Here is an 18,687-nt window from a genome sequence, read left to right as displayed (position 1 = left end):
AAGTCACTTTACTTCTCTGTGCCTCAATTCCCTCATCTGTAAAATGGGGATGAAAACTTTGACCACCACGTGGTACAACCAGATTACCTTATATCTACCTCAGTGCTTAGAACAGTGCTTGGCACATAGTAACCGCTTAACAAATGCCATCATCAATCAATCAATCAATCAATCGTATTTGTTGAGCGCTTACTGTGTGCAGAGCACTGTACTAAGCGCTTGCGAAGTACAAGTTGGCAACATACAGAGACAGTCCCTACCCAATAGCGGGCTCACAGTCTAAAAGGGGGAGACAGAGAACAAAACCAAACATGCTAACAAAATAAAATAAGTAGAATAGATATGTACAAGTAAAATAAATAAGTAAATAGGGTAATAAATATGTACAAACATATATACATATATACAGGTGCTGTGGGGAAGGGAAGGAGGTAAGATGAGGGGGATGGAGAAGGGGACGAGGGGGAGAGGAAGGAAGGGGCTCAGTCTGGGAAGGCCTCCTGGAGGAAGTGAGCTCTCAGTATGGCCTTGAAGGGAGGAAGAGAGCTACCTTGACGGATGGGAGGAGGGAGGGCATTCCAGGCTCAGGGGATGACATGGGCCGGGGGTCGATAGCAGGACAGGCATGAAAGAGGCAGGGTGAGGAGATTAGCGGCAGAGGAGCGGAGGGCGCGGGATGGGCTGTAGAAGGAGAGAAGGGAGGTGAGGTAGGAGGGGGCGAGGTGATGGAGAGCCTTGAAGCCGAGAGTGAGGAGTTTCTGCCTGATGCGCAGATTGATTGGTAGCCATTGGAGATTTTTGAGGAGGGGAGCAACATGCCCAGAGCGTTTCTGGACAAAGACAATCCGGGCAGCAACATGAAGTATGGATTGAAGAGGGGAGAGACAAGAGGATGGGAGATCAGAGAGAAGGCTGATACAGTAGTCCATACAGGATAGGATGAGAGCTTGAGCGAGCAGGGTAGCGGTTTGGATGGAGAGGAAAGGGCGGATCTTGGCAATGTTGCGGAGCTGTGACCGGCAGGTTTTGGTGACGGCTTGGATGTGAGGGGTAAATTAGAGAGCGGAGTCGAGGATGACACCACGGTTACGGGCTTGAGAGACGGGAAGGATGGTAGTGCCGTCAACAGAGATGGGAAAGTCAGGGAGAGGGCAGGGTTTGGGGGGGAAGACAAGGAGTTCGGTCTTGGACATGTTGAAGTTTAGGTGGCGGGCAGATATCCAGATGGAGATGTCCTGAAGGCAGGAGGAGATGCGAGCCTGGAGAGAGGGGGAGAGAGCAGGGGCAGAGATGTAGATCTGGGTGTTATCAGACTAGAGATGATAGTTGAAGCCGTGGGAGCGAATGAGGTCACCAAGGGAGTGAGTGTAGATCGAGAACAGAAGGGGACCAAGCACTGAACCTTGGGGAACCCCCACAGTAAGGGGATGGGAGGAGCAGGAGGAGCCTGCAAAAGAGACTGAGAATGAACGACCGGAGAGATAAGAGGAGAACCAGGAGAGGACGGAGTCCGTGAAGCCAAGGTCAGATAGCGTGTTGAGAAGAAGGAGGTGGTCCACAGTGTCGAAGGCAGCTGAGAGGTCGAGGAGGATTAGGATAGAGTATGAGCCGTTGGATTTGACAAGCAGGAGGTCATTGGTGACCTTTGAGAGGGCAGTTTCCGTGGAATGTATGGGACGGAAGCCAGATTGGAGAGGGTCGAGGAGAGAGTAGGTGTTGAGGAATTCGAGGCAGCGAGTGTAGACAACTCGTTCAAGGAGTTTGGAAAGGAATGGTAAGAGGGATATGGGGCGATAACTAGAAGGTGAGGTGGGGTCAAAAGAGGGTTTTTTTAGGATGGGAGAGACATGGGCATGTTTGAAGGCAGAGGGGAAGGAACCAGTGGAGAGTGAGCGGTTGAAGATGGAAGTTAAGGAGGGGAGAAGGGATGGAGAGAGAGATTTCATGAGATGAGAGGGAATGGGGTCAGAAGCACATTTGGCCGGAGTAGCATTTGAGATGAGCGAGGAGAGCTCCTCTGAGGATACTTCTGGGAAGTATGGGAGAATAGCAGAGAGTGTTGAGAGCCGGGAGGTTGGAGAAGTGGGGGTAGTGACTTTGGGGAGGTCGGACCTGATGGATTTAATTTTGTTAATGAAGTAGGAGGCCAGATCTTTAGGGTGAGGGAAGGAGGAGTGCTCTGCACATAGTAAGCGCTCAATAAATACGATTGATTGATTGAGGAGGGTGAGGAACCGGGGGCCTGAGAAGGGAGTTAAATATACGGAAGAGCTGGCGGGGATGATGGGCATGGGTGATGATGGACATCACAAAAAAGTCTCTCCGTTCTCAGTCCCAGCTTCAGAACATCTCTCCCAAGCCTAGTCATCCGCTGTTCTGTAAACAGTATCCAGAGCTTGGTCTACTAGAAAGAGCATAAACCGGGCTCTGACGCTTGCCTGCTGTGTGACCTTGGGCAAGCGACTTCGCTTCTCTACATCTCAGTTTCCTCAAGTTAATACCCAAGTTATTAAAATCAGGAAATTCGAGCTCACTTTCCTCATGGGTCTTCTTAGAATCAGGTCTGGAAAGAAATGAGAGAGCTTTGCTTGCTCCCTCAAGACGATCAGCTCGTTGTGGAGAGGGAATGTGTCTACCGACTCTATCATACTCTTCCAGTTTCTTATTTCAATGTTCTTCACACGATCGCTCAATAAATGCAACTAATTCATTGACTAATGTCTGCCTCCCCAAATATAGTCTAAACTTGCTGAGGCATGGATTATGCCCACCAACTCTGCTATACTGGACTTTTCCAATTGCTCGTTTAGTACTCCGCACAAAGTTAGCGCTGGATAATACCACTGATTGTTTGACTAACATCTGTCTCTAATTCTAGACTGTAAACTCGTTGTGGGCAGTGAACGTGCCTACCCACTCCATAGTAGTGCACTCTCCCAAGCGCTTAGTGAAGTGCTCTGCACTCAGTAAGCACCCACTGATTGATGGACTCTCTCCTTAGCTCTCACAATTACCCTGGTCTCAGCCACCACACTCACGTTCTCCAGAAAGTGCTCTAGATCTCTGATGGTCATCCCATCTGAGCCCAAACTGACGGCAAATACTCTCAGAACAACGTGCCGCACAGAGGAGCTGGTTTTATGAACTGAAAAATCTATGACTCTCATCTTCTCCCATCCCCTGGGGACCCTAGCTACTCACAGAGGCTAGGACTCCCAGTGGGCTGTTATGTTCAACTGTAGAAGCAGAAAAATTGCAAAACTCACGGGAGAGATTGGTCTACTTAGATTTACCCGATTAGATTTATAATAATTATTAATATTATCCTCATTGCTGTTGCATTTGTTAACTGCTCACTATTCTATTCTGATATTTGTTTAGCACTCACTCTTCTATCATTATTGTATATATTAAGCACTCACTATATTATTATTATTATGGCATTTGCTGAGCACTCATTGTTATTATTATGACATTTGTTAAGCACTCACTGTATTATTATTATGGCATTTGTTAAGCACTTATGAAATTCCTATTATTGTATATCTTAAGCACTAACTATATCATTATGGCATGTGTTAGGAACTTACTATATTGTTATTATAGTATTTGTTAAGCATTCAATATATTATTACTGTGGCATTTATTAAGCACTCACTATATTATTATTATGAGATTTTGTTATGTACTCACCATATTATTGCTACAGCATTTGTTAAGCACTCAGTATATTATTTTTATGGCATTTTTAAACAGTTACAATATTATTATTGTGGTATTTGCGAAGAACTCACTATCTTATTATTAAGGGATTTAATAACAATAATAATACTAATGATAATAGTGTTATCATGGGTTCAAATCATGGGTTCAAACCCCGACTCTGCCAATTGTCAGTTGTGTGACTTTGGGGAAGTCACTTAACTTCTCTGTACCTCCGTTACCTCATATGTAAAATAGGGATGAAGACTGTAAGCCACCCGTGGGACACCCTGATCACCTTTTAACCTCCCCAGTGCTTTCCACATGGTAAGTGTTTAATAAATTCCATTAGTATTATTATTATTTGTTAATGGCTTACTATGTGCCACTAGTCACTGTTCTAAGAGCGGGGGTCGTGTTCACTCACTATAGTATTATTATGGCATTTGTTAAGCATTTATTATGTTATTATTATGGAATTTGTTAAGTGCTCACTATATTATTATTATGGCGTTTGTTAAGCAATTATTATATCATTATTATTATTGTGATATTTGTTAAGCACTCACTATATCATTTTTTAAGCACTAACTATATCCTTTTTATCGATGTGGCACCTTCTTCGAGGATGAAGTACAACTATCAATCAATAAATTGTATCTACTAAGGAATTAAGTGGTTAGTACAGTGCTCTGCACATAGTAGGCACTCAATAAATACCATTGATGATGATGATGTACTGAGTGCTTGGGAACATTCGATACAACAGAGTTGGTAGATGTGATTCCTGTCCACTTTTAGACTGTCATCTGCATGAGAGGCCCGTCCGCCATCACACCGCGCGGCCTTGCTGCTTCCGGAAGGATCCTCTCCTCAGAGCGCCGCCACTGAAGCCCGGGACTCCGTTCTCGAGAGGCCCGCCCGCCATCACACCGCGTGGCCCCCGCTGCTCCAGAAAGGATCCTCTCCTCAGAGCGCCGCCATGGACGCCCGAGACTCCGTTCACGAGAGGCCCGTCCGCCATCATACCGGTTGGGCCCCACTGCTCCCGGAAGGCTCCTCTACAAGGAGCACACTCATAGACGTCCCCTGCTTCCACCTCCCCCATCCCCCAATTACTCGACCTTCTTTAAAGTGCCCCCCATCCCCCCCCCTTCCCGGTCTGGACCTGACTGAATCTCCCCGCCTCCCTCCCCCGGGAAAAAAGCCCTTGCTATCACCAAGTTACATTAACGACAACCTCATTCGCACCTACTCAGCCCTCCCAAGCTATTTGGCTGTTCACTCCTCTCCCCAAGTATCTCCGCTCCCTGACCCCCTTAACAGGTCCACCCCACTCCAGCACGTAATAGTTTGTAACTGCTCTCTGTGACATCATTATCTGCCAATTTTATTTTTGCCATAGTATGTTAATCGTTAACTACCCCCTGTGATGCCATCGCCTATTTATATCATAGCTACTGTTTTATCGCTTCTGCATCTCAATTGTTAACTTCCTGCTGCACTGTCACTCGCCCTGCTGCCCTCACCATGAACTTTCAATTCCCTTGCTCCCAACTGCCATTCCCATTCCTCACCTTCCCCTTCCCCTCTCCCACCCAGCTTTTTCCCTCCCTCTCCCCCACCAAGACTACTCCCCCTCACCCCCTACCCAGGAACCCTCTGTACCAGTGCCAATCCTCCACTCCTCCCACCGAGCCCCCTCCCTCCCCTCCTCCTCGCCCCCACCCCATCCCAGTTCTCCTCTCCCATCACCACCCCTCTTCCCACTCTCCCCACCTAGGTCCCCGTCAACTCATCCAAATACAAACCCTCCCCACCACTCGCACCCTTCCCCCTCCCTCCCCTCCCTCGACAGCTACTGCCAAGTGTGGCCTCTGGAACCCCCGCTCCGTTTTAAGTAAGATCCCTTTCATCCTGGACCTATTCCTTTCCAGCTCTCTACTCCTCCTCGCCCTGAATGAAACATGGTTGTCTCCGGACGACACGGTCTCTTTTGCTGCTCTCTCCAGTGGAGGCTTCTTCTTCTCCCACTCCCCCAGACTCACTGGAAAATGAGGAGGTGTCGGTTTCCTTCTCGCCCCCCAATGTCGCTTTCGCACTATCCCTCCTCCCCCTTCCCTTTCCTTTGAAACCCACATTATTCGCCTCTATCACCCCCTCCAGATTCTTGTAGCCGTCATCTACCGCCCCCCAGGCCACACCTCCAACTTCTTTAACGATTTTGACCCCTTCCTCACCTTCCTTCTCTCCTTTTCCATGCCCACTCTGATCCTCGGAGACTTCAACATCCACATGGATATCCCTGATGACTCCTCTGCCCCCTGCCTTCTATCTCTCCTTGACGCTGCCAACCTCTTGCTCCACCCCACATCACCCACTCACCAACTCGGTCATACTCTCGACCTCATCATCTCCTATCGCTGCACTGTGTCCACCCTCACCAACTCTGAAATCCCTCTCTCTGATCATAATCTTCTCACCTACCTCCTCACTCTACTCCTTTCCCCTGTAAATCCATATTACTCCCTCACAGAGATCTCCACTCTCTTGACCCCATTGATCTTTCTGAGCGCCTCACACCCCATCTCGCCTCCCTCTCCTCTGTACCCAAACTTGATGATCAGATTACTCCGCTCACCTCTACCCTTTTTACTCATCTAGACTCACTCGCTCCCCTTTCCCTTCGCCGCTCTCGAACTACTAACCCACAGCCCTGGATCACTGCCACTGTCCACCTCCTTCGCTCTTATGCTCGAGCTGCTGAACGCTGCTGACGAAAGTCTAAACACCATGCCAACTTCGTTCACTTCAAGTTTATCCTTTCATACCTTAAATCAGCCCTCTCCTCTGCCAGGCAAAACTATTTCTCCACCCTTATTGACACCCATGCCCATCATCCTCGTCAGCTCTTCCGTACATTCAACTCCCTTCTCAGGCCCCCGGTTCCTCCCCCTCATCCTTCTCTCACCCCCAAAGATCTGGCCTCCTACTTCATTAATAAAATTAAATCCATCAGGTCCGACCTCCCCAAAGTCACTCCCCCCACCCTTCTTCAACCCCCCGGCTCTCAACACTCTCTACTACTCTCCCATCCTCCCCAGCAGTATTCTCAGAGGAGCTCTTCTCCCTCCTCTCAAGTGCTACTCCGGCCACCTGTGATTCTGACCCCATTCCCTCTAATCTCATGAAGATATCTCTCGCTCCGTCCCTTCTCCCCTCCTTAACTTCCATCTTCAACCGCTCACTCTCCACTGGTTTCTTCTCCTCTGCCTTCAAATTTGCCCATGTCTCTCCCATCCTAAAACAACCATCTCTTGACCCCACCTCACCTTCTACTTGTCGCCCCATCTCCCTCCAACCATTCCTTTCCAAAATCCTTGAACGAGTTTTCTACACGCGCTGCCTCGAATTCCTCAACACCAACTCTCTCCCCGACCCCCTCCAGTCTGGCTTCCTTCCCCTATATACAACGTAAACCGCCCTCTCAAAGGTCACCAATGACCTCCTGCTTGGCAAATCCAACGGCTCATACTCTATGCTAATCCTACTCGACATCTCAGATGCCATCGACACTGTGGACCACCCCCTTCTCCTCAGCATGCTATCCAACCTTAGCTTCACAGACTCCGTCCTTTCCTGATTCTCCTCTTATCTCTCCGGTCGTTCATTCTCAGTCTCTTTTGCAGGCTCCTCCTCCCCCTCCCATCCCCTTACTGTGGGGGTTCCCCAAGGTTCAGTTCTCGGTCCCCTTCTGTTCTCGATCTATACTCACTCCCTTGGTGACCTCATTCGCTCCCACGTCTTCAACTATCATCTCTACGCTGATGATACCCAAATCTACATCTCTGCTCCTGCTCTCTCCCCCACCCTCCAGGCTCGCATCTCCTGCTTTCAGGACATCTCCATCTGGATATCTGCCCGTCACCAAAAGCTCAACATGTCCAAGACTGAACTCCTTGTCTTACCTCCCAAACCTTGCCCTCTCCCTGAATTTCCCATCACTGTTGACGGCACTCCCATCCTTCCCGTCTCACAAGCCCGCAACCTTGGTGTCATCCTCGACTCCGCTCTCTCATTCGCCCCTCACATGCAAAACATTACCAAAACCTTCCGGTCTCAGCTCCGCAACCTTGCCAAGATCTGCCCTTTCCTCTCCATCCAAGACACTACCCTGCTAGTTCAAGCTCTCATCCTATCCCGTCTGGACTACTGCATCAGCCTCCTCTCTGATCTTCCAATCCCGTGTCGATCCCCACTTCAATCCATACTTCACGCCGCTGCCCGGATTGTCCTTGTCCAGAAACGCTCTGGGCATGTTACTCCCCTTCCCAAAAATCTCCAGTGGCTACCAATCAATCTGCGCATCAGGCAGGAACTCCTCACCCTCGGCTTCAAGGCCCTCCATCACCTCACCCCCTCCTACCTCACTTCCCTTCTCTCTTTCTACAGTCCAGCCCGCACCCTCCACTCCTCAGCCGTTAATCTCCTCACCGTGCTTCGTTCTCGCCCGTCCCGCCTTCGAACCCCTGACCACGTCATCCCCCTGGCCTGGAATGTCCTCCCTCCCAACATCCTCCATGCTAGCTCTCTTCCTCCCTTCAAGGCCCTACTGAGAGCTCACCACCTACAGGAGGCCGTCCCAGACTAAGCCCCCTCCTTCCTCTCCCCCTCGTTCCCCTCTCCATTCCCTCCGTCTTACCTCCTTCCCTTCCCCACAGCACCTGTATATATGTATATATTTTTGTGCATATTTATTACTCTATTTATTTATTTATTTATTTTGCTTGTACATATCTATTCTATTTATTTTATTTTGTTAATATATTTGGTTTTGTTCTCTCTCTCCCCCTTCTAGACTGTGAGCCCACTGTTGGGTAGGAACTGTCTCTATATGTTGCAAACCTGTACTTCCCAAGCGCTTAGTACAGTGCTCTGCACACAGTAAGCCCTCAATAAATACGATTGATTGATTGATTGAAAGACAGGGACTGTGTTTAATTCCCTCACATGTACTTTCTCCTATCATTTATTGTTCATTCAGTTGTATTAATTGAGCTCTTACTATGTGCAGATCACTGCACTAAGCGCTTAGTACAGTGCTCTGCACACAGTAAGCACTTAATGAATGCAATTGTTACTTCTACTATGCACCTGAATATGAATTCCTGGACCCCTGGTTAAGTGGACTGTCCAAGCAGCACTTAGAATAGTGTTTGACGCATATTAAGCACTTAATAAATACCATTATGAATTCTACTATGTACCTGAACGTGTACTCCTGGAATTCTGGTTAAGTGGATTGTCCACCAGCTCCTAGAATAGCGTTTGATGCACAGTAAGCATTTAACAGATGTCATACAAACAAACAAAAAACCTCCAATTGTGCCAGGAGATTAGGAGTCCTGACAGGAAGTGCAGTGTCTCAGGTGATTTCACTCTGTCTCTGAGCTCCTTGGTTGTCCCTGGAATATCACCCCAACTAGCAAAATTGGTGGTGGGAGGAACACAGTGATACAATGATGCAACGATGCCCTGCAACACCTCCCAACTGGAGAGGGATAAAACAACCCACCCCCTCCACGGCTCGGCTAGTTCCAGCCTCTCGTCAAACAGAGAGGAGGTGAAAATCAGAGATTTGCTCTTGGGGTTTCAACGTTTGAAGAAGATGAGATAGACGAGATCAGTCGACTCAATCTCTACTATCTCAGTTGGTGACTGATACATGAGAACTCTATGTGCTATTCTATCAGTTGTCAGGTTGTCAGGACAAGTGTTGGGTGTGGGATTTAGCGGCCACAGTGGAGAAGCCGTGTGGCCTAGTGGAAAGATCCCGGACCTGGGAGCCAGAAGGATCTAGGTTCTAACCCCAGCTTTAACATTTTTCTGTTGTGCTTTGGACAAGTTATTTGGCTTCTCTGTGTATCAGTTACCTCAGCTGTAAAATGGGGATTAAGACTGTGAGTCCCATGTGGGACAGGGACTGTGTCCCACTTACTTCGATTGAATCTACCCCAGCGCTTAGTATAGCGCCTGGCACATAGTAAGTGCTTATCACACACCATAAAAACATATTGTTTCCTGAAAGGATCCAGACGCTTTCAATGTATCTCTAGACTGTATGCTCATCTATTTTAATTTATTTAGTATTTATTATCGCTCCCCATGTGTCAAGCATTGTTCTAAGCACAGGGATAGATACAGGTTAATCTGTTTGGACACAGTTCCGGTCCCACATAGGGCTCAAGTTTAAGTAGAAGGGAAAACAAGTTCAGTATCGTCAGGAAATGTGTCTTTCAACTCTGTTGTACTATTCCAAGTGCTTAGTATAGCACACAGAGCGCTCCCCCTCCTAGACTGTGAGTCCATTGTTCGGTTGGGACCGTCTCTATATGTTACCAACTTGTATTACCCAAGCGCTTGGTACAGTGCTCTGCACACAGTAAGCGCTCAATAAATGTGATTCAATATTTGAATGAATAAATGAATACCACAGGTTGATCGATATTAATATCAATCAATCAATCAATCGTATTTATTGAGCGCTTACTGGGTGCAGAGCACTGTACTAAGTGCTTGGGAAGTACAAGTTGGCAACATGTAGAGACAGTACCTACCCAACAGTGGGCTCACAGTCTAAAAGGGGGAGACAGAGAACAAAATCAAACATACTAACAAAATAAAATAAATAGAATAGATATGTACAAGTAAAATAAATAAATAAATAAATAGAGTAATAAATATGTACAAACATATATACATATATACAGGTGCTGTGGGGAAGGGAAGTAGGTAAGATGTGGGGGATGGAGAGGGGGCGAGGGGGAGAGGAAGGAAGAGGCTCAGTCTGGGAAGGCCTCCTGGAGGAGGTGAGCTCTCAGTAGGGCCTTGAAGGGAGGAAGAGAGCTAGCTTGGCTGATGGGCAGAGGGAGGGCATTCCAGGCCCGGGGGACGACGTGGGCCGGGGGTCGATGGCGGGACAGTCGAGAACGAGGCACGGTGAGAAGATTAGCGGCAGAGGAGCGGAGGGTGCGGGGTGGGCTGTAGAAGGACAGAAGGGAGGTGAGGCAGGAGGGAGCGAGGTGATGGAGAGCCTAGAAGACGAGGGTGAGGAGTTTCTGCCTGATGCGCAGATTGATTGGTAGCCACTGGAGATTTTTGAGGAGGGGAGTAACATGCCCAGAGCGTTTCTGGGCAAAGACAATCCGGGCAGCAGCATGAAGTATGGATTGAAGCAGGGAGAGACTAGAGGATGGGAGATCAGAGAGACGGCTGGTGCAGTAGTCCAGACGGGATAGGATGAGAGCTTGAACGAGCAGGGTAGCGGTTTGGATGGAGAGGAAATGTTGGATCTTGGCAATGTTGCGGAGCTGTGACCGGCAGGTTTTGGTGACGGCTTGGATGTGAGGGGTAAATTAGAGAGCGGAGTCGAGGATGACACCAAGGTTGCGGGCTTGTGAGACGGGATGGATGGTAGTGCCGTCAACAGAGATGGGAAAGTCAGGGAGAGGGCAGGGTTTGGGGGGGGGGAAGACAAGGAGTTCAGTCTTGGACATGTTGAGTTTGAGGTGGCGGGCAGATATCCAGATGGAGATGTCCTGAAGGCAGGAGGAGATGCGAGCCTGGAGAGAGGGGGAGAGAGCAGGGCAGAGATGTAGATCTGGGTGTCATCAGCGTAAAGACGAAAGTTGAAGCCATGGGAGCGAATGAGGTCGCCAAGGGAGTGAGTGTAGATCGAGAGCAGAAGGGGACCAAGCACTGAACCTTGGGGAACCCCGACAGTAAGGGGATGGGAGTGGGAGGAGGAGCCTTCAAAAGAGACTGAGAATGAACGACCGGAGAGATAAGAGGAGAACCAGGAGAGGACGGAGTCTGTGAAGCCAAGGTCGGATAGCGTGTTGAGGAGAAGGGGGTGGTCCACAGTGTCGAAGGCAGCTGAGAGGTCGAGGAGGATTAGGATAGAGTATGAGCCGTTGGATTTGCCAAGCAGGAGGTCATTGGTGACTTTTGAGAGGGTAGTTTACGTGGAATGTAGGGGATGGAAGCCAGACTGGAGAGGGTCGACGAGAGAGTAGGTATTGAGGAATTCGAGGCAGCGCGTGTAGACAACTCGTTTAAGGAGTTTGGAAAGGAATGGTAGGAGGGATATGGGGCGATAACTAGAAGGTGAGGTGGGGTCAAGAGATGGGTTTTTTAGGATGGGAGAGACATGGGCATATTTGAAGGCAGAGGGGAAGGAACCAGTGGAGAGTGAGCGGTTGAAGATGGAAGTTAAGGAGGGGAGAAGGGACGGAGCGAGAGATTTCATGAGATTAGAGGGAATGGGGTCAGAAGCATAGGTGGCCGGAGTAGCACTTGAGAGGAGGGAGAAGAGCTCCTTTGAGGATACTGCTGGGAAGTATGGGAGAGTAGCAGAGAGTGTTGAGAGCCGGGGGGCTGGAGAAGTGTGGGGGAAGTGACTTTGGGGAGGTCGGACCTGATGGATTTAATTTTATTAATGAAGTAGGAAGCCAGATCGTTGGGGCTGAGAGAAGGACGAGGGGGAGGAACCGGGGGCCTGAGAAGGGAGTTGAATGTACGGAAGAGCTGACGAGGATGATGGGCATGGGTGTCAATAAGGGTGGAGAAATAGTTTTGCCTGGCAGAGGACAGGGCTGATTTAAGGCAGGAAAGGGTAAACTTGAAGTGAACGAAGTTGGCACGGTGTTTAGACTTTCGCCAGCAGCATTCGGCAGCTCGAGCATAAGAGCGAAGGAGGCGGACAGTGGCAGTGATCCAGGGCTGTTCGTTAGTGGTACGAGAGCGGCGAAGCGAAAGGGGAGCGAGTCAGTCTAGCTGAGTAGAAAGGGTAGAGTTGAGAGCAGTAATCTGATCATCAAGACTGGGTAGAGAGGAGAGGGAGGCGAGGTGGGTGTGAGGCGCTCAGAAAGATGGATGGGGTCAAGACAGCGGATATCTATGTGAGGGAGTAATATGGATTTACAGGGGAAAGGAGTCTGAGTGAGGAGGGAGTTGAGAAGATTATGATCAGAGAGGGATTTCAGAGCTGGTGAGGGTGGACACAGAGCAGCGATAAGAGATTATGAGGTCGAGAGTATGACCAAGTTGGTGAGTGGGTGAGGTGAGGTGGAGCCAGAGGGTGGCAGCGTCGAGTAGCGATAGAAGGCTGGCGGCAGAGGAGTCATCAGGGATATTCATGTGGATGTTGAAGTCTCCGAGGATCAGAGTGGGCATGGAAAAGGAGAGAAAGAGAGGAAGGGGTCAAAATCGTTAAAGAACGTGGAGGTGGGGCTAAAGGGTGGGGATATGGGGATAAAGGGTGTATACTAGTGGAAAGAGCAGGGGGGTGGGAGTGAAAGTGGTGGGAGTCACTTGCCTGCTGTGTGATCTTGGACAAATCACTTAACTTCTCTATGATTCAATTTCCTCATCTGAAAAATAGGCATTAAAATACCTGTTTTCCTTCCTCTTAGACTATGAGCCCCGCGTGGGTCAGGAGCTGTTTCTGATCTGATTGGACTTCATCCATTCCAGTGCTTGGAACATGATATGGGCTCAACAAAAACCACATGTAGTGTTCAAATCTGGTGAATCGACCATGTTATCATTATTATTATTGTATTTGCAGTCTAATAAAAAATGGATAACCTCAAACTGCCTGTGTGTCATCAATCAATCGATCAATCAATGGTATTTATTGAGTGATAACTATCAGTTATTCGTATTTATTTAGCCCTTACTGCGTGCAGAGCACTGTACTAAGCACTAGGGAGAGTACAGTACAACAGAGTTGGTTGACATGTTCCTTGTCTACAAGGAGATTAGAGTCTAGAAGGCGAAGCAGCCATTGATTAATCAAGCCGTCCGTCAGTGGAATGTATTGATCGCTGAGCATGTGCAGAGAACTGTACTAAGCACTTAGAAGAGTCAAATATGTGTCACCATGATCTTGCCCATTAGAGGAAAGTAGGAATAGTAGGACAGGTATTTACAAAGAGCTTACTGTGTTATGATCTGACACATTTCTAATGGTTAAAAACGGTCTTCTCCTACACAGCTATCTTATCTCTGGGAAGGAATGGCCAATCGCACAGCGGTGATGGGATTCCTCCTACTGGGATTCTCCGAGGTCCCGGAGCTGCAACTGGTCCATGCCACGCTATTCCTCCTAGTCTACGTAGTGGACCTGATAGGGAATCTCATCATCATCGCTGCCGCCACCCTCGACCGGCTCCTCCACACCCCCATGTAGTTTTTCCTCAGGAACCTGTCAGTCCTCGACCTCCGCTACAACTCCATCACCGTCCCCAAATCCAACTCCAACTCCCTGACCGACTGTAGAGAAATTTCCTTCCTGTACTGTGTCTTTCAATTTTTGTTGCTCCTGCTGTTCGCCTTTTCTGAGCTGTACTTTCTGATAGCCATGTCCTTCGACCACCACCATCTGCCGCCCCCTGAGCTACGAGGTCATCATGGACCGAGAAGCCTGCGGTATGATGGCGGCCGCCTCCTGGTCGGGTGGTACCAGAGCGCCACCATGCACGCGGCCGCCACCTTCTCTGTTGGCTTTGGCGCGTCCAACGTGATCAGCCATTTCTTCTGTGACACTCCCCAAATGACGGAACATTCAGGCCCCAGTGGGAACCTCCTGGAAATTGGAGTCACGGTCTTCTCCGCCATTCTGAACTTGTCGTGTCTTGTCTCCATCGTTGTCTAGTACGTGCACATCTTCCAGGCCGTACTGAGGATGTCGGCTGCCAAAGGCCGGGCCAAAGCCTTCTGCACCTGCCTGCCTCACCTCGCCATTGTGATTTCATTAATCTCCATGGGGACCGTCACCCACCTCCAACCGCCCTCAGACTCCTCCTCGACGCTGGACTTGTTGGTGTCAATGTTCTACACCGTGATGCCCCCTGCCCTAAACCCCTTAATCTACAGCCTGAGGACCCGGGCAATGAAAGCAGCTCTGAGGAGGGTGTTAGAGGATGGCTCGGAGAAACAGGGACACATGAAGTTCATCCTGGGGATACGTACCTTTCGTGGGGAAGATCCTGGAGGAAACACATCACTTACGTCTAGGGAATCCACAAGCAATCGATCACTCAGTTAAACTCTCAAAATTTTTCACGGTAGTTATTTAGCACTTCCTATGTGCCAGGCACTGAACTCCACTTAATGATATCAATGGTATTTAGTGATCACTTACTGTGCAGCAGCACTGTTCTAAGCACTTGGGACGATACAACACTGCTGGTAGAAATGTTCCCCGCCCGTATCGAACTCACAAATTTTGCATGCGGGAACCCCTGAACTAAATCACCCGGACCTGTAATTCTAGAGCAAAGCATACAAGTCTGATTAGAGTGGAAAACGCACAGGGCATGGTGTCAGAAGACCCTGAGTACTAATCCCGGCTTCACCACTTGCCTGCTGTATGACCATGGGCAAGTGACTTCCCTTCCCTGTGCCTCAGTTACCTCATCTCAAAAATGGGGATTAAGATTGTGAACCCAATGTGGTACAGGTGCTGTGTCCAACCTAATTGGTTTGCATTGCTTTGGTTTTTCTGCTCCCTGACCCCCCTTAACAGGTTCACCCTACTCCAGCACATAATAGTTTGTGTCTGATCTCTGTGACATCATTATTTGCCCGTTTTATTATTGCCATAGCATGTTAATCGTTAACTACCCCCTGTGATGCCATTGCCTATTTATATCATTGCTACTCTTTTATCGCTTCTGTATCTCAATTGTTAACCTCCTGCTGTACTGTCACTCGCCCTGATGACCTCACCATGAACTATCAATTCCCTTGCTCCCAACTGCCATTCCCATTCCTCAACTTCCCCTTCCCCTCTCCCACCCAGTTTTTTCCCTCCCTTCCCCCCCCCCCCATGGCTTCCACTCACCCCCTAACCAGGATCCCTCTGTACCAGCACCAATCCTCAACTCCTTCCCAGCGCCCTCCCTCCCTCCCCTCCTCCCTATCCCCACCCCATCCCAGTTCTCCTTTCCCATCACCACCCCTCTTCCCACTCTCCCCGCATAGGCCCCCGCCAACTCATCCGAATACAAACCGTCCCCACCCCTCGAACCCTTCCCCCTCCCTCCACTCCCTCAACAGCTGCTGCCAAGTGTGGCCTCTGAAACCCCCGCTCCGTTATAAGTAAGCTCCCTTTCATCCTGGATCTATTCCTTTCCAGGTCACTACTCCTCCTCGCCCTAACTGAAACATGGCTGTCTCCGGACGACACGGTCTCTTTTGCTGCTCTCTCCAGTGGAGGACTCTTCTTTTCACACTCCCCCAGACTCACCGGAAAAGGAGGAGGTGTCGGTTTCCTTCTCACCCCCCAATGTCGCTTTCGCTCTATCCCTCCTCCCCCTTCCCTTTCCTTCCCCTCCTTTGAAGCCCACATTATTCGCCTCTTCCACCCCCTCCAGATCCTTGTAGCCGTCATCTACCGCCCTCCCGGCCCCACCTCCAACTTCTTTAACGATTCTGACCCCTTCCTCACCTTCCTTCTCTCCTTTTCTATACCCACTCTGATCCTCGGAGACTTCACATCCACATGGATATCCCTGGTGACTCCTCTGCTGCTCACCTTCTATCTCTCCGTGACGCTGTGGGGCTGAGAGGATGACTACAGTGTGGGCAAAGGTGACACAAAAGGGAGAGGGAGAAGAACAAATGAGATAAGGATTAATGGGGCAAGAGGTTCAGGCTGGAGGATGGGGGAATGGGGGTCGGGGATTGAATCTGCGGTCCAGGCCTTATTGCTGAGCAATCCATCCTTGAGGCCTCCAGGAGGATGGAAATAAATCCATCGGGAACATTTGAAGACATATTGCCTGCGGGTCGCTATACTGAGCACAGGCGAGCTCCTGCCCTTAAGGAGCATACGATCCAGCAGGATAGGCCAGCTCTTGAGTAATGTATCTACCCTGGTGCTTGACACATAGTAAGTGCTTAACAAATACCATCATTATTATTCATATTATGCCTCTATGAGGCTGATTCCCAAATTGATATCTCCAGTCCTGATCTCTCTCCCTCACTGCAGTCTCAAATTTCCTCCTGCCTTCAAATACATCTCTACTTGGATGTACTGCGGATGCTGACACAAATTTACTATGTCCAAAACAGAACATCTTACCTTCCCAACCAGACACCTCCCCCGACTTTCCCCTAACTATAGAGGCCACCACCCTCGTTCCTGAGGTAACCTTGCTGTTCTCTTGAACTTATCATCATCATCATCATCATCAATCGTATTTATTGAGCGCTTACTATGTGCAGAGCACTATACTAAGCGCTTGGGAAGTACAAATTGGCAACATATAGAGACAGTCCCTACCCAACAATGGGCTCACAGTCTAAAAGGGGGAGACAGAGAACAAAACCAAACATACTAACAAAATAAAATAAATAGAATAGATATGTACAAATAAAATAAATAAATAAATAAATAGAGTAAAAAATATGTACAAACATATATACATATATACAGGTGCTGTGGGGAAGGGAAGGAGGTAAGATGGGGGGATGGAGAGGGGAACGAGGGGGAGAGGAAGGAAGGGGCTCAGTCTGGGAAGGCCTCCTGGAGGAGGTCAGCTCTCAGCAGGGCCTTGAAGGGAGGAAGAGAGCTATCTTGGCAGATGGGCAGAGGGAGGGCATTCCAGGCCCGGGGGATGACGTGGGCCGGGGGTCGATGGCGGGACAAGCGAGAGCGAGGTACGGTGAGGAGATCAGCGGTGGAGGAGCGGAGGGTGCGGACTGGGCTGTAGAAGGAGAGAAGGGAGGTGAGGTAGGAGGGGGCGAGGTGATGAAGAGCCTCGAAGCTCTTGAAGAACTTATCTCTCATTCAGTGCATCATTGACTCCTGTCGGTTTAACCTTCTTAGTGCTTTCTCTCCAAACTGCTACCCTGTTGAAGCAAGATCTCGTTTTACCCTACCTTGATGATATTGACGATGAGGATGATAATAATAACAATAATGATAATTATAACTGCCATATTTGTTCAGAACTTACTCTATGCCAGGCACTGTACTAAGTGCTGGGGTGGATTCAACCAAATCAGGTTTGACACGGTCCCTGTCCCGCATGGAGCTCCAAGTCTTAATCTGTGAGCATGGCACAATGGACAGAGCATGGGCCCTGGGAGTCAGAAAGTCACGGATTCTAATCCCAGCTTCGTCACTTGTCTGCTGTGTGACCTTGGGTCGCTTCACTTCTCTGGGCCTCAGTTAGCTCATCTATAAAATGGGGATTGAGACAGTGAACCCCACGTGGGACAGAGACTGTGTCCAACCCGATTTGCTTGTACCCACCCCAGCACTTAGTAGAGTGCTTGGCACATAGGAAGCTATTAATAAATACCATAATTCGTTCGTTCATTCCATCGCATTTATTGAGCGCTTACTGTGTGTAGAGCCCTGTGCTAAGCGCTTGGCAAGTACAATTTGGCAACAAATAGAGACAGTCCCTACCCAACAGCGGACTCACAGTCTAGAAGGGGGAGACAGACAATATTGTTATTGCTATTCAGCACCCGTGTTACCTGACTCTACCATGACGCTTGTTTTACTCGAGCAGTCATCGAGAAAGAGAGTCTCTTGACTTTCAGTTTACCCCTTCAACATCAAGTGGTAAGACTGGATCACAAACCATGAATTCTTAGAATGCTGTCATTCTAACAGCTCTGAAACTCTGCTCACCTAAATACAACTTTCCTGGGTGGGATACATAGGGAGAAAGGATAGCCGTTGGATATTCAATCGATCATCACGCCAGTCAGTCAATCACATTTATTGAGCGTTTACTATGTGTAGAGCACAGCATTAAGTGTTTGGGAGAGCAGGCTATAACGATAAAGGGACACATCCCTGCCCACAATGAGTTTATGGTATAGGGAAACATGTGGCAGAGCCAGTGTTAGAAACCAGGTCCTTCTGACTCCCAGGCCCATGCTCTCTCAAGCACATTT

The 18,687-nt window shown here is 49.0% G+C and overlaps 1 protein-coding gene across 1 annotated transcript; it reads left to right on the top strand.

Moving 5' to 3' along the window:
• The first annotated feature begins 13,801 nt into the window (after positions 1–13,801).
• LOC119921582 (olfactory receptor 14J1-like) lies at positions 13,802–18,353 on the top strand. The gene is made up of 4 exons (XM_038741707.1): positions 13,802–13,950; positions 14,044–14,284; positions 14,420–14,732; positions 18,328–18,353. The coding sequence occupies exons 1-4, from the start codon at positions 13,802–13,804 to the stop codon at positions 18,351–18,353; spliced, it is 729 nt and encodes a 242-aa protein (XP_038597635.1).
• Positions 18,354–18,687: the final 334 nt, after the last annotated feature.

The sequence above is a fragment of the Tachyglossus aculeatus genome (assembly GCF_015852505.1).
Source record: "Tachyglossus aculeatus isolate mTacAcu1 chromosome 12 unlocalized genomic scaffold, mTacAcu1.pri SUPER_6_unloc_3, whole genome shotgun sequence".
Taxonomy (NCBI): domain Eukaryota; kingdom Metazoa; phylum Chordata; class Mammalia; order Monotremata; family Tachyglossidae; genus Tachyglossus; species Tachyglossus aculeatus.
Note: the sequence above shows the minus strand (reverse complement) of the source record. Positions and strands in the feature narration are given on the sequence as shown.

Coding starts and splice junctions, on each gene's coding strand:
- LOC119921582 (XM_038741707.1), top strand. CDS start 13,802: ATGGGATTCCTCCTACTGGGATTCTCCGAGGTCCCGGAGCTGCAACTG. Junction 14,285..14,419: donor TTGGCTTTGGCGCGTCCAAC/GTGATCAGCCAT, acceptor ATCGTTGTCTAG/TACGTGCACATCTTCCAGGC. Junction 14,733..18,327: donor GAAGTTCATCCTGGGGATAC/GTACCTTTCGTG, acceptor CTTGACTTTCAG/TTTACCCCTTCAACATCAAG.